The sequence below is a fragment of the Solenopsis invicta genome, chromosome 3 (genome assembly GCF_016802725.1).
Source record: "Solenopsis invicta isolate M01_SB chromosome 3, UNIL_Sinv_3.0, whole genome shotgun sequence".
In the NCBI taxonomy this organism is placed as follows: Eukaryota; Metazoa; Arthropoda; class Insecta; order Hymenoptera; family Formicidae; genus Solenopsis; species Solenopsis invicta.
The window spans coordinates 19,820,680-19,837,456 of NC_052666.1; the positions used below are offsets into that span (position 1 = coordinate 19,820,680).

The following is a 16,777-nucleotide window of genomic DNA, read 5'->3' on the forward strand; positions in this document are numbered from 1 at the left end:
CCGTGGCGCGAGTCAGGCATGCGCGCGGCGCAGGGTGGCGCGCGGCAGTGAAAGAGCTCGAGGGCGAAATCCACGTTTCAGTCTGTCGCGTGTGTTGCTACGGCTCGTCTAGTGCACCGCTCTCTCCACCGCTGCCGTTGCACAGTGATCTCTCAGTGCTCTCGAATCTCTCTCGGGCGGAGAGGGCTGATGCCGTCGTGATGTCGTGAGAAAGAGAGAGAGAGAGAGAGAGGAGCGCACGCGAGAGTCACGCATATATACGTGGCCGAGGAGGAGGAGGAGGAAGAGGACCGGAGCGGTGGTGCGCGAGTCCCACGCGACCGCTGAGGGGGGACGGCGAGATGACGTCTCGACGGAACGTCGCGCGACCTCGTCGCTCGTCGTCGCGGATCGCCGCTCCTCGCGCGTAAACCCAAATTCCCGCTCGTGAAATTCCCGCCCGACCGCCCGCGACGTCGATATCGGATCTCGTCCGAGATCGTCCCGCGCCTCCCGAGTCTCACCAAATTCACCTACGAAACGTATATCCGTCAAACGACGAATTACTGCCGTGAGACGATCGCCCGACTCGCGAAACTACAGCTTGCACACGTAGCGCAAAGTGAAATTCGTCCCGCGAGACAGCCCACCGCGCGAAGAGGAACGTCGCAACCTTCGCGCTCCGATCTCTCAGAGATTGGAATTTAAATTCTTACGAGAGGGAAATCGTCGTCGACCCGAGCCGCGCGCGCGAACCGAAGGATGCACGTGATCCTATTTAACGCTACATCCCATTAGAATATGTCGCGTAAGTCTTTAAAAAGCAAACGAGGGGAAAAGGTCGAGCACGCTGCAGCGACTACACCGCTCCGCTGGCGGCCGAGAGATGACTATACCACTGGCGAGAGAGAGAGAACGATAAGCCTATTATCAGCCAGCTTTAAGTGAAGCGAGATTGATCGCGTAAAAATAACCGGCGCGCGGTACAAAAAAGAAACTGAGAGGATCACGTGGCGGGAATGCGCGCGAGGTACACTTTACGGCGGCGATTGCTATATCCGTATCGCGATCGTCAAAACCGTGTGTGAAGGAACCCTCCCCGTGGGTTGACTTCCGCCGCGTGAGCCGCGTCCACCTAGCTCACCTCCGGAGATGCTCGCGGGGATCGCCGTTGTGACGCCGGGTGATGACGATTGGCGAGCGAATTGTCCGTAACAAGATTGGATGATGACGGATTCCCCGACACCATCGACCAGTAGACATCACGACGACAAATGCGACAAGCCCGAGAGATCCGATAAGACGGTGTTACTGGTAAGCGAATCTCTGGACGGTCGTCGCGCGAATCACCCCCCGGACACGGATGGCGCGACGAAATTACCTTCCCTCTCCCGAGTCGATGTAACTTTAACGAGCTTTCGCTGCAACCGACTCGCAACCATTTTTCACGTCATCGTGACGAGATCTTTAATCCGATATGCAGTCTCCTTAATTCATTTTTTAAGAGTCCCTCGGCGCCGCGCCGTTACCTTTCCATTTCACTTTTTGCAGGATACACACACACGCGTGGATAATTGTGATGCCGAGGAATCGAATACAGTCAGCCCCCAGAATAAAATGCATAAAATATTTTGTGCGGATAATTGCGGGACGGCACTCACGGAGTGATTAGCGTCGGCTATCATTTAATTATTTTTTAATTTTCGTGGAAATTTAACCGCTCGCGCGCGCGCGCGCGCGCTTTCATCCGCGAACGCGATCGCATCGTTAGTAATTATTCGCGACGCAATCGATTCGTAAATTATCAACGATACGGTCCATTATCTGTCACTCTCAATTATTTAATAATAGCTACCCCGAATGTCGAATTATGTGGCGAGAATTCCGCGTTATGCAAACACACGTCATTATTTGGATATTGGACGAGAGCGTGAACGAGAAATTGCTCGACGGGAGAGAGAAATATAATAATAGCGAGAGTGGCGATTTGAGAGGGAGCGTTATTAGCACGTTGAAGGGCGCGTGTATCCGGCGCGTTTCCGCCACTCTCAATGGGATAATCGATGGAGCCCGCCGATCGCGAGTTTCACTTTTCGTGCGTTTCAGCAAATCCAGGATATAAACAGCCAGGTAGCGCAGTTCCGCGATTTGCTCATTAACATCGGACAGCCGCGCGACTGTCCGGAGCTACGTGAAAAAATACGGAAGCTGCGTCGTAGCTGCGTGGAGGCTTGCAAGAGCACATCTCAACTGGTACTGCCGCACGTGCAAAGGTGAGCCTAGCTCCAGAACTCTAAAGTGCTTTTCCCTACAGGTTTTCTCAAGGAACTCCTTGGAAATTTAAAAATTCAAACGCGTAATAGCAAGAACCAACATCCTGCGTTTTATTCGAATTCTCTTCGCGTACGAGATCCATCTACGTTAATGCATGTTTGCGTTAGGTATCAGTTCGACATCTGATATATACAGAGTGCAGAGTACGCGCCGCTACTCCAAGTTCCCTTTAAACTATTCGCGCTCGATCTATTACGTTAATCCGTTCCACTCATCTATTAACGCTGCAACGAGAAAACTCTGTGTCGATCGTGTACTTGTTTTTCCTGCGACTCCTCCTTTCGTAAGAATAGAGACTACTACAAGTTTCCGATAACGCTAACGAGGACGGAGTGGTCGTTCTCTGCGGCGGTCATGCGAGAGCGACGTTTCTTTGCGCGACAATGAAGGAAAGGAACGCGAATGCAAGCCGCGGAATTAACGAGGACGTCGTCGTCGCATATAGGACAAGGTTTCGCCGCCCTAACTCTGAGATTCAAGTTGGTTCACGTCGGCGAGAACGTTCGCCCAAGAGGCAGAACAGAGAAGGAAAGAGAAAGAGAGAGAGAACTTTTGCTCGATTTCTTACATTGCTTCTCCACTAGTCCCTCGCGCGTTTGGCACAATGCAGGTCACAGAGAGACGACCGAACGCTCGAAGAATCATGGTCGTGTGAAAAACGTCATGTGCCGTCGCCGAGCACTTCCAATAACTTTCATTCCTTAAGTTTGCTGGGTGTGTCAGGCGGTACTTTTTATCACCGGTTTACGCAGGATTTCCGTCGTCTGACTTTGCAATTCACCTCCCGACATAAACCTAATAAAGCGTTATTTCCGCAACGCAATTTTAATCAATCAATTTAATCATCCTGTTTGTCTACTGTTTGGCTTCATTATATTTATCGTCGTGCATTTAGTATTTCCAATTGCAATGATGCGCTCATCATTTCACGTTAATAATACAAGGCGAAACGATGTAATAACAATAAACGCATTTTGAAATATATATGCAACGAAAAAAGGATCCGTCGGTGCAGCGTATTTCACGCTGCCACGGCAGAAACGTTGTTGGTTACTGCACCAGTCGGCAAAAGAAATGATCAGAAATACTCTAATTTCGTTTGCCGAAAACGATTTCGCTGAATCTACAAATTATTTCGCTACCATTAATAACGAATTATTTCGTTACCAAATGCATTTTAGAGATAAATGCCGTTTCGCTTTACACAGCACATTCAGGAGATGTTCCAAATACACACAAAACAAGGTCCGCTGCAATATCGAATAATTGGTCGTAGTAGAGAAGTTTGATTGCTTCCGCGACGAATATGCGATAGCAGCTATAGGCTGTAGTTTTGCCGGAACAACGAGAATCCTTTCTCCTCCCCCGCGCGCGTTCCTCCGTCTCGTTGGAAATTAGAAAACATGTTTTTGAACTACCCGTCCATCTTAATTCTACCGCATTACCGTGATGACACGGCCGCGAAAGAAAAGACCTGACAGAAACGTTGACAGCGCCCGTGATAACGTACATAGCGCGGAGATTATTTACGTAAAGTCAAATATGTACGCGCCTGTCACATGTACGCGCAACCTGCACACGTACTGCACAATGCAAAAGGGCGCGGACTAGCTAGCTAGCTAGCTAGCCGCGCTTCGTCGATCTCTCGCTTGATCCAGGTCGCGGTAGCGAGCGAGCTCGCGGAAAGTTTTGCGCTCCCCAGAGCCCAGAGCTTTACCCGACACCGATCAAATATTAATGCCGGAGCATTATTGCCTCCCGTTGCGTTTGTTTTCGCGTTGCTCGCGCATAGCGACCCGCGCGACTTGACGCCTTAATAGCGGAAAGGTTCGTGTCGCTCACGCGGCGTATCCGCCTCGCGCAATTAATTGAAAATTGAACCGCTCCGCGCGCCGCGCCGCGTTGCACCGCGCTGTCCGTTCATCCTCGACGACTCGAGATCGTGGAGGGTTCGCTTCGCGAACGATTTCACTCTCGAAATTCTCGGACTCGAGTGACAACTAGACAGATACCGCACCTCTGCCAAGCTGCCGAATAACATTGAATGACGAACGGCCGATAAAACGAAAACAGTGCTTGAAAGCGCAATAATTCTCGAGCGTTTTCCACAGCTAAATTGAAAACTAGTGAAAATTGCACGAAAGAGAGAAAGAGAGAGAATACAAAGCAAGAATTTGAAATGGAGCAAGAAGAACGTCCTTTTATATTGAGCAAGTCGAGATGACATGCAAGGTACGAGGACGACGTGTGTGCCGTGCGCCGTCGCGTCTTTGAGAAACAATTTTCTCTGTCAATAATTTAATCGCCGCGAACTCTGCGTGCACACTGCACAATTTGAATATTCACATTTTTCGCATGTAGGAATCGTGAGAGACCGGACGGTCGCTTTTCTAATTTGAAAAATCGGAGGGGAGGAGGAGGGGGTGGAGAAGAGGCTGAGAAGGAGGAGAAGGAAGAAGAGGAGGAAGAGGAAGAGGGAGGATTTCTCGTTATTCCCAGATTAACGTAGGCGTGCTCGGCGTAGTGGGCGGCCGTTGTTGATCTCTAAAAAAAAAAGGCGCGCGAATAAAAATGTCGGGGTGCATTTTGCATAATCGATGCCAAGAGCGGTTGCGTGTTCCGCGGCGATACGGCGCACGAAATGCCCGCCGCCCGCGAGAACATAAATCGAGCGACGCACACGGTGCATATGTGCGACGTGCAATCGAACGCGCGTGTAAAGATGATCGATTGATTGCGGATCGCGCCCCTAGGGAAGACCACTTACGAGACATATGTACATACAGACACACGAGGACGCGGACGGACAAAGAAATTATACCTCTATATATAAACTTCTTGAGGCGCGATAGCCAAGATGACCGTCGCGAATAACAATTTGTGCGTAATTGAACTGTTGCGCCGCGACAGGCTGCTGTCGACGTAATCGAACGGAGGAGAAACGCGAGTGTTTGTCGCGATATTGTTCCGAGCTTACCGGGAAGAGGGAGAGGAGGAGAAAGAGGAGAGGCAACGCCGCTACAATGGACGAGGCAGGCGGAGGGCGCAATAATTAACGTTTCGTAACGGCGAGGATAATCCGGCTTAAGCGAAGTAGGTAAAACGGATGCGTGTACGTCGGGCATTTGCGATGCGATAGTTATTCAACGTCGGTGCCTAATTAAATGCCGCTCATTGAAAATCCCGTTACGCGCTGCCTCATATTCAATCCCTCGCAATACTATCTAATTTCGCCTGTGTTCGGCAAATAATTATTCTCGCGTTCCGAAAGCGCGCTCCAGATATCCGGTACATATTACAGGGCGTTTAAATCTCCGCACTTCTTCTTTTTCAGACACGGTTATTACACGGTCAACTCCCAAGTCAAGTTTCGGTCGAGGAGAAACTCGCTGTAAATTAATGCGGGAAAATGAAATTCCGTTGTCTACCCACATCCCCCTCGGCTCGCCGAAAGCGAGTTTTTACTTTCCTGGCTTAAACAGTTTCGCGATTAAAGTTGGAATTAATCGCTTAAAGCGAAGTGGGCGTAGCGTAATAATAGAACCTAAAATGCTGTACTGTTATATATAGTTGTGTATAAATATCGAAGTGCATATTGCATGTTTGTCCTTTCACTTCGAACAGAAGAACGCAGGAAAAGATTTGCGAAGAAACGAATTCGTAAAACATTTAGGTTTTCATTAAGGTGCGCAAAGCTCCGGAAGGTATTATTCAAAGGGGACTGAGTGAAGATGAAAAGGAGGAAGGGGGGGGGGAAGGAAAGAGAGAAAGTTCTCTTCAGAAGAGAGGTGAAGGAAAAAGGAATCGGTAATTGGGAGTGGCGCTAACCTTTTTACGAAACTCACTTCTACCTTTAGTTCAACCTCCCTTGGCTTAACTTTTTGCGAGGAACCAATCTGTGAAATCGATAGCTTTCTTTCCTTCAACTGCAAACGGCTGTACGGTGTGCCAGACGAGTTTCCTCGCAAAAGGATTTAAATTCCGACATATTGAAATCCGAGCTGTTCGTACAAAGCCGCCACGAGTTACGGCAAACGAAAGTAAACTCATTTCAATCCCTGCCTCTGTATCTTTCATTATAATACAATCCGAACTTTATTTCCGGAATATCTAACCTAAAGCGATAGTTGAGCGTACAATTACCTATTACTGCGCTACCCCTTTACATGTAGGGGAGAGAAATATAAAAGAAGAAGAAATTATGTTTTAATAGCCAGATAATCTTTAATAAGCAGACGCCTCAGTAGCAGGAAGGAGGCGTCGTGAATATTGGCTGTATGCGAATAAGCTCGCATATTGCGATCGGTTGCCTTCGGTCGCCCCAATCTATTTCGCACGTTAATTGGAATCTCATTAAACGGAAGCCAACCGAAATGGTTTCTCTGCAAGGACTTCGCTCAATGCTCGACCGATGCGGTAATTGACGTAAAACGGGTTAATCAGAGTACTTGGTTTTCCTGCGGCCTTCTACCGTGCTGCCATGATTTTACGTTATCGGATTACGCTTCCACGGCATATTTCACAAAATATCGCCGGTGACTCTCTTCAGAAATTCAAGGCAACGTATTTATTATACAAGAGATCCCGCTCTCCCCTCTCTCCCTCCCCCCTCGACCTCCGCTGCGGAAAGGTGATATCGCTCGGAACCGTTTATCGCTCGCGTTTGTCCTTCCGCTTAAGAAATAATGCATCATCTAAAGCTAAGAATTGCATTCCAACGAGATCATCCTAAGGCTCGTCTCCTTCTCTCCGGCATCCTTGAAAATTCTTACACGAGGACGTCATTAATGTCGCAATGTTTTCTTTTTATATTCATCGTCGCAAATCAGGGAAAATGAGAGAAGAAGAAAGAGGAAGAGGAGGAGGAGGAAGAGCAGGATTCCTTACGAGACGCGACACTTAAACACGCTGCGAAAGATGCGTACTAATGAGACCGGCGCTGGTGCCTCGCGGGTGACCCGCGTTCGCGTAAGCAGCAGTAATAATGTTTTTAATGTAATTAACTCGACGAGCTACGGAACGGAGACGGAGCGGAAGAGAAATCAGATTTATGGACTTTCAACTAAAATCGCGCGCATCCGAGAGACCCGACAAGGAAGTCGTTAAAGCAATTCGTATCTCTCGCAATAATGCGATTTACCTCGTCGTGCATTCAGCAACGATAACGCGATCTTTCGCGGTTTTATTCATCGCGGTTTCCGAGTGGCGTCGCGTTTACATCAACGCTCTCCTTTACTGTTTCTCCGCAAGATAATAAGAGCAAGGGAGATTACACAACAATTTATATGTACATATATTCTTATTGAGGACAATCCTTAAACAATCTTTTGGATATACTATACATCTCATTGCAGCGCTATGGATGTCGGAATACCAGTCGACAGTCCAAATCTGGTGCTGCTGTTTTACGTGGTACAGCTCTTCTTACGCGAGCTGCACAAGAGTAAAAACCTTATACAAATCATACCCATGGACATGTCCGGATATTATGGTAAGTCATGCATGTGCAGCGTCTAACTTCGTGCACGGTAATATAATGATTGTCTCTAAATTATTCGAAGAAGAATGTATGGATGCAGGAAAGTGGGAGAAAACCACGGGGAGCACGTAAACTTTTTTTTTTATAACTATATGCGGTAGCTGCAAAACTTGGTCGTTGGCGATTTTAATCTCGAGAGATAAACGAGTGCTCGTCGAGCCCGGGACGGAATTTAATTCACGTCGTTTTCGGTAATAATACTCTCAATTATGCTCCAACGCGGGAGACATTTTGCGGGAAAGATCGTAAGAGCGAGCGTAAAGGTGCCGCGCCGGTGAATCGAGTCACGTTGCGTTATCGGCTTGCGTCGAGGCGTAACGTTAAATCGGTTTCTGCGGCCGCTTTGAACCCAGACCGGATAGACTGATTTACGGTGTGTATATCCCCAGTGGACCATAACTCTCAAAAGTACCGCATACAGCTGTAGGCCGTCACGCGTCCGGCAAATCCCAATTTCCAACTATACGTCGTTTCCTACAAGCGAGCCGAAATCTATTACACACAATGTATGTATACGTGTCAGAGAGAGAATGACGGATCACCGTTTGCGAGCGCGGCATTAATACGTGTTTTTCTAACTTTTAACAGGGTTTGCCGAGCAATAAGTAAACTATAATATAAGGTATCTCCCACTCTCATAAGTGAAACCTCGCTCCGAATAATTTATAACTATTTCCTTGACATTAGCACTATAGCTTGTTCCGGGGCGCGCGCTTATTTCTCCCTCGGTTGCACGTATTAAGGTTTATGGAAGCTTTTTTAAATCTCGTCGAAAAAAAGGATAAAAAACGCCCTATGTGCACTTTTATATTAAAGTCATGCTAAACAGAGCGTTACATATTAACATATTACATTATTAATAAAATCATGTGTGAATATTATTTGTGCCGCTCTTAAAATATCCTTGATATATTTCCTCGGAAACGTTCGCGAATTCGCAGAGAAGAAAGGAAAAAAACGTTGCCCCGAAATTGAATAACGCCGTCGAAAACTAACGACACAGTTTTCATTATCGCGTTACAGAGAACCGCGCTGGTCCCTCGTATATCGGCAATGTGGTCTCGCAAATCCTCCTCTGCAAACAAATTAGGCCGGACTTCAACGAGGAGGAGCTGTGCAGCATCCGAAAGGACTCGGAAGAGATCGGGCAGCTGATAGCGGAGCTACAAGAATTTATGCCCCAATCCGAGGCTGACACGGGTACAATTCCGCCGGTACCTTCGTTCATATTCCGCCCGAGATCTTTGCCCTGTTCAATTACTATTTTGTCTCCCGAATCTATCAATCGCAATTTTCGGAAGGCAGATCTATAAGGCAGTTCATGACAAAATAGAAAAGTAATCTATAATTAAATATTATAAGAATATAATAATATAGTAAAACTTCTCTATTATCCGAACTAATCGGGGAAACGAGACATTTGGACAATCAATTTTTATGGATAGTCAAACGACTGTGTTTAAAAAGTAAAGCAAAGAAAATTTATTTATCGCATAATATTCTGTCAACTTTTTGTAACGAAATAGAAATTATTACAGTAATTTAACAGTTTTCTTCATCCTCCATTCTATCTTCCCAGTCCTTCTGAGCTTTACTCAATTTACATATTTTTCTTACAATTAATACGTTTGTTGTAATGGGGCCGCGCGCTTTCTTTCTGTGTAACGGTCTGAGACTTGTTTCTAAAGAGCCAAGAATTTGCCTCAGAATTACTGGGAATGTTGTTCTCTAATGCTTACATCTTGCTGGTACATGTGCACGTTTGTTTCAGGCTACTGGCACTGGGATGAAGACGTGTGTTATATCATGTGTAACATACGCCTACATGTGTTTGCGTAAATGTGATGCACAAGGGATGTTCATTCTCTTAGCAATGCCATTTGGCTAACCGAGCTTAGATAGTGTTCGGATAATAGAGGTTTTATAATATTATATATGTGCACAGAAACACACACCCACACACACACACATGCACAGTTTTTTTTATTAGTACAGGTCCTCTACTTACGATGGGATTACGTTTCGAGTCGTAAATCGAGTAGAGAATTCTCAAAAGTAAATCAAATAGTATAAAATAATTATTTTATTATTAAAAATGATTTTAGATCTCTATTTAGCAAATAATAAAACAAAACTTTTAAATATTATAATCCTCAATATAATATTGGCAATTATAAAATTAATACTTAGCTTAAGCATACAGATTAGCTTCACCAAGTGATTGAAACACAATATTATGTTTCCTTAAAAATTTAACTCTTAATATGATATTTAATATGATATTATAAAATTAATGTTTAACTTTTAGATTATGTTCGTCGTAAGCTTGAAATTTCGAAATCGACATGATCGAAAGTAGAGAGGTACCTGTACATTTTTCTCAGTGTCGCTATGTGAAAGCCGAAATTTTTCCGACTTTGCGGAGCGAAAGATTAAAAGAGATGGAGGGGATGGAATAAATAGGTCGGAAAGTCTGTAGACTCGATCCTGAAACGAGGCGGAAGAGATACGGAATAGGCTTGATCGATACAATATGCGGAACGGAAAAGCATTGTGGGCTTTCGGGCATGTCGTTAGTGCGTGCACCACAAACGTGAACTCGTGTCGATATACAGTCAACGCGGGAGAACGCCATTCGACCCTTAGACCCTGATAATACAGGTCAAGGACGATCCATTCTGCAAAATCCGTTTGTCCGAACTGCATTTCTCCGGCCCGTGAAGAAAACGCGAACAAGCGAAAGTGGCAAATGCCAGAGGGTAAAAGAGCGACTAGAGAGAGAGAGAGAGAGAGAGAGAGAGAGAGAGAAAGGAGGGGAAAAGGGAAAAATATATTCGTCGGCCAACAAATCCAAGTTGTCGTTCGTAAAACAATCTGGCCCGTTTGTTCAATAAATATTGTCTTCCATTGTGCTGCCGGGGATTGACTTAAGTGTGGAACAAAAGGAAAGAGAGAGGAGAAGGAGGAGCAGGAGAAGCTGAGACGGAGAAGACGAAAGGGTGATTGTAAGCGCGAATTAAACTATGTTTCTGCTTCATAAATCAATGTAACGAGGGAATAATAGCGCAGTTACGTTTGAGACGGTCGTATTATTAATGAGTGCCGGCAGATCCCGGGACATAAGCCCTTCGGATGTTCCGGATGTTCAAGTAATAATGACAAATAAATATGATGTATTCACCGAAACGTGACCACTTCGGAAAATCCTTTTTTTTTCCGGCGCACAAGAATAGCAATCAGCACAATGCCTTGTGGTACTTCAAACGTGAAAAATTTGGGACAAATCGAAAAAAAGTAAAAGCCGATGAGATGGTAAAATGCGACGAGCCGGACTAACGAATATGGGAGGGAACGGAAACGACACACACGATGCAATCCAGGGGATTTACGGAAACAATATCGATGAACGTTTTCATGCTATGCTCATCTGTATTCATGTTGCGAACTCGTCAATGGCCGAAGACTACGTAATATGCAAAGATGCATGTGTGTGTGTGTGTGTGTGTGTGTGTGTGTGTGTGTGTGTGTGTGTGTGTGTGTGTGTGTGTGTGTGTGTGTGTGTGTGTGTGTGTGTGTGTGTGTGTGTGCATATATATTCTTTTTCTCTTTCTATACATATGTAAAGAAAGAACATCGCTTTTTTTTGTATGGCAAATCTCAATTTACTGAATGTCATAATCAAACGCATAAAACGAACTCGTCATTCCTAATTCTGGTCGCGTAATGGTTTTTGCTCGACAGCTAAATTTTAATTGATTTTAATGCGCTCCGCCGTTGGCGTGCGAGCTTGTTTTGCAAATGTATTCGCAACTAAATTAGTAATTAACAGACAGGAGGGGGTGGACGGGGATGTGAAAGGGAAAAGGGGGAGAGGAGGTTCCAAACGCGCGCGCGGTTCGGGAGCAAGGTCGGAGCCGCGATTCAGCATCCGTCGAGGCGCATACGACGGGCGAGCGACCGTGGCAAGCGAGTCCGTGCGGACACGGCTCGGTTATCGAGAGGAAAAGCAGGTAGCGTTTGACACGGAGCCGTGATGCGGGTCAAGGCCGCGAGAATTGGGATGATTTTGCGCTCGCGAGATACGCGAGACGAAAAGGAGAGGGAAGGGGAGAGGAGGGAGATTTTGAAAAGAGTGGGACGCGGCCGGAATATCGTCGCACATTCTCCGAGCGCGGTGAAAAACGATGCGAGACGAATCGCGCGCGCTTCTCGACGGAGACAGGTGCATGGAATTGCTGGGCGGTATACGTACACTTGCGCGGTGAATTTGCACACATCGTGGAATTTGCAAAACAATTCCGCTGCTGTTTGCGGAAGGAGAGAGTTCGACGAGTACTTCCGGCGTGCGGAAACGCGACGCCGCGAAGCGGAATTACAGCCTCCCTCCCGCACACTTCTCCCGCCTGACTTCGCAACCCCCTCGCTTGTTCCACAATACAGTCAATACGTTGAATTAATTAATTACAGCGCCAGCTAGCGTATTCATTGTAAAAGGTACACAATTACACCTTTCTGCGAGACGCAAAACTAAAACGATTATCGCTGTTGCAATCCTAGAGAATTTTTTAAAACATTTTTTTTCAATAAAATAACTCATTCGATGATAATTTATAATTTATTAAATTCTGCGATTACGCGTCACTTCGTTTCATTGATATAATCTCGATTATGTATTCCGTATATTGCGAGTAATCGAAATTGCACGAAATTAATTTTGTTTCGTCGAACAGATAAATACAGTTGGATGATCATGGATAGAGCTTATCTAACCGGAATATGTTACATCCGTTGTTTGGGATTAACACGAGCGCCGACATCCTTCTCGCGCGTTATGTCAAACCTCGCGAGATTATCCTTGTACGCTTTCAATCTCTCGCGGAATTTCATATTCCTGTCGCTACCAACGTTATCCGGGAACACCCCCGATGGTATTGCAATTTATAGCGATCGTCACCGTTGACGGAATTAAGTCGTCTTTTCACCGGCAGGGATGCGCGATCCTTTTTCCCTCCATCCTCCCTATCTCTTCGCAAGGCTTGGAACATATTAGGTGTCTACCTTTTTAATAAAAAAAAGGCAGCTTCAATAGAACGATTGTACAGTACGATCGGTTTTCACTCGCTACTTTAATATATACACATTACGACATCTCTCTAAATCTGTACACACAGAAAAAGAAATTATTATTAAATCAACAATCATATTCTCATATACTCGTATAAGTAGGGACATAAAATTTTCTGAAAGGATTTCATTATCTGAAACACACATAACTTGTTTGCATGAAGAAACAAAATTCTGTGTGTTTAAGATTATCAAATCCTTTGAGGCAAACTTTATACTCTTGTTTACATATGAGAATATGATTGTCGATTTAATACTAATTTTATTTCTGTGCAGCTTCGAAAAATTTGAGGTCCCTTCTCTCTTTTCTCGGGCACGTAGGCCACGGCAAAATAACTAGATCTAAGTCATAAAATTTTCTGTCTCTGATTCTCTCCCTAGAGAAAACCGTGGCCCTTCACAATCCTGGGAACAAAATCAATCGGAACAACGGAACACGGAGGATGCACCGATGGAGCAGCAACAGAGACCGACAATCGTCCTACTTCCGCAACGGTTTCAGATTTCTGTGCTGCGCCGCGAGCACTAATTACGTTTAACGTACATACATAACTCATCCTAACTCATTAAAACGTAATGTAGTTCCGATTATGCGAATAATTAATGCGCACCGATATTTTCAGCAGTGATTTCAACGCTAAATTCCCTGAAATAAAGTTAACAGGAATCGACGGCGCTCTTCGGCGCTCGTAAATGAATCGCGGTGGGAAAGTCCCGTTTATGAAGTACCCTAAGAAAGGCGTAGTTAATAGTTTGCCGATTTATTTTCAAAGTGAACTCGAAGTCGCTTTACTTTCGACGAAACTTTAATATCGCGCCTTCATCTATCGTAATTTCTCAACTAGTTTCCGCATCATTAATACACGTCTCTCTTGGGATATACTTTATGAAAGACAGCGGATAAAGAACGTCGCAACGATAAAGTCGGGAGATATACACTTCGAGGCCTAACTGAAAGGCCTAAACCTGTCCCGTTTGCAGAGATATATATCCTTGGAACAAATTTTTAACGCACGTACAGCCGGTGACAATCAAAGTAGAAGCGCTCGAGATCGCTGATAATTATTGACAAATCGCGCCGCGACGGACACGGGTAAGCAGATGACGGGAACGGATGAGGAGAAAAAAAGAAGGGAGGGGAATTTCAGCACTCTTTTACGTCTCTCAGCATAAGAATTCTAGTGGCACTCGATACTGTTCCTATTTTTTTCCAACGTCCTTCTAATCTCTCCTAAGAATTCGCTTTGTCCTATTAAACTTCCAAGCCGCGGAGACAAAAGGGTTGCCGTTGTCGAGGAGCCCTTTATTCAAGTCCACTCCACGATCGTTTCATCAATCCCACGATTGCGCGCGCCACGATTGCTCGGTTATCTAACTCGAAGTTTTTTCCCAAAACGTATCTCTTACGCGCAGAAAAACGTCATTCCCGTGTTAAGCAAAGCGACTTTACTCAATTTCAGTTTTCTTCTTTCAGGTAAAGGTTATCTTTACAAAGAAAACTTAATAATAATCTTCAAGTACACTCATTATTTACTCGAAACAAGTAACATTTGCTTAAAATAAACTTCCGTGTACGCTGTGAAAGATACGCACTGTAAATTATTTGGATTGAATATTGTTTATTTCAAATATTTCCATAAATGCATCGCAAGTTTATTCAAAATATATTCTGAATCCTAATAATTTTATACTTCAATTAAAAATATTAAATTAAAACAAAAATTCGATTTACTCATATTCTGTTTTTTCGTGGATACAATTTTTTAATATTCTTCGAAAAGGGATACATTCTTTCTGAGTACATAATGAGTCTTTCTAAAATTTATGAGTATATTTTAAGACAATTATTAAGAAAATATTCTTTGTTAAAGATAACCGTTCCTTGCAAAAAGAAAAAAAAAGCAAATTAGACGATCGCTTTTCTTAGCAATATAATTGATGTTTTTCTCTACATATTATAACGAATTCTTTCGGTTTCGCATTTAGACCTGTCGTTCGTGTCAAATTTAATAATCGTGGATCTTCGACAAGGTAATAATCGCACGTAATCAAAACTAGCTTGTAATCTCCGATTCCGGGTCTCAGAATCCCCGGACGGGAATCTAGACGAACGCATTTTCGAATATATCGTCAGAGTAAATCGCGTCTGTGTCGTGTCAAAGCGAGTAGATGTATGTTGTGGAGCAATTATAATATCCTAGCGTATTTACAAGTGAGTGGACCAACCTCGATCTATTTATAATGCGCGACGGGCGCGCACGCATTATAGCCCTAGATACGCGCGTTTCGCATCTCGCGTATATATATGTATATAGAGATTGTCTACAAAGCAATACGTAGGAGTACACACGCGGAGGAAGTGTTGCGCGAAGATATGTATGTGTGTGTATGTGCATGCATATATATATATATATACACATAGAGTTAGTCGCGCACGCCCGTTAATACATTTCTCTCGCATGAAATGTGTAGCGGGGAGAACACGGTCGTTATCTTGTGACTTTAACCCTAAACAGTATCGTTATTCAATAAAAATAAAAGGGAGGGGTGAGAAGAAGACGCCTATACAGCTTTAACGATCAGTTTTGTTCCGGAAGTTTCCCAAGTAACACGTGTTGCTACTACTTTTACACACGGACTCCTAAATGAGTTGCGTTACGTTTAGGGGACGTATGTGAAACGTGTATGGGACAACCCGGGCTACTTTACTAATTCGCGCTTTAATTCGAAACGATAAATGTCGACATATCGCGATGCAAAAAGGGATATTTTTATATCTTCGCACACAAATAGAGAGCGTTACTGTTTCGGGTTAATAACGACCAGCCGGCAGGCGTCTGTGAACTATGAAGGCAAGAAAAAAAAAGAGGAAAAGATCGATACTATGGCAGCGTCAAACAACCGTATACATTTCGACCGCAATAATATAATGTAAAAGATACGAAATATTTTGTTACTTTCCCTTTTTATCCGAATATTCCGACATACTTTTTTAAAAACGACTGCACCTTTGAGTCTTTTCCGGTGTTAATTGTTACGTTCCACCAAGGGATCATATGTGATACCTCGAACGTTCCATAGTATAACTCGATTGAGCTGTTACGTATGCAAATTAGACGTAAGATCGCACTCGAGTACGCGCAACAGGAGAGAGTGACTATTTTATATGAGCGTTGCGCGGAAAGAGAGGCGGAATGACGGAGCAGAGCACTCGCGGAGGAATGACCACGTCCTGTTTCTTCTCCTATTCCAAGCGACGCGAGATTGTACGTTCGATTAAATAACACATATCAATCGTGAGCGGGGTCAAAAAAAAAAAAGAGAGAAGAATCCCAGCGAAAATTTTTCTCAGAACTCTTTATATAATATTATTTCTGCATAAATTTCAAGATTTCTGTATAATTTTGTAACTTCTTCGGGAAGTCTCTTGGATTTTTTATACAAATTGCAGCACTTTGTAAAAGTGCTGAGTAAGTCTGCCAATCTCTTCTAGAATTCTTTATGTTATGTAAATTCTAAAATATTCCAAGATTCTCTAAATTTTGAAGAAAAAAGGGGGAAGGTGTATAAGGTCCAATGCCTGGCTCTCTAAAAATTATGTAAAAAATTCATAAAGATCTACATTTTCAGGTCAGTTATATTTAATTTGAATGATTCTAGCTCAAACGGAGATATTTAGTACGGTGATATTTAGTCGCACGTATCGTTTGAATGTCGGCATCAAATGCAAAAGAATTGAGAAAACTCTGCCATTCTAGAATCGTCCAGATCATTTTCCAATACAACCGCCATCATTTTTGA

The 16,777-nt window shown here is 44.2% G+C and overlaps 1 protein-coding gene across 2 annotated transcripts; it reads left to right on the forward strand.

The window, feature by feature from the left end:
* Positions 1-44: 44 nt before the first annotated feature.
* LOC105193163 lies at positions 45-16,466 on the forward strand. Of its 2 annotated transcripts, none has more exons than XM_026137384.2 (5): positions 45-1,293; positions 2,086-2,252; positions 7,668-7,804; positions 8,876-9,066; positions 13,358-16,466. In XM_026137384.2, the coding sequence occupies exons 1-5, from the start codon at positions 1,204-1,206 to the stop codon at positions 13,526-13,528; spliced, it is 756 nt and encodes a 251-aa protein (XP_025993169.1). In that variant the 5' UTR covers positions 45-1,203; the 3' UTR covers positions 13,529-16,466. The 2 variants fall into 2 exon arrangements, with proteins under 2 accessions (XP_025993169.1, XP_011155822.1); XM_011157520.3 differs by having other exon boundaries at positions 54-1,293; positions 8,876-9,052.
* The last annotated feature ends 311 nt before the right edge of the window (positions 16,467-16,777 follow it).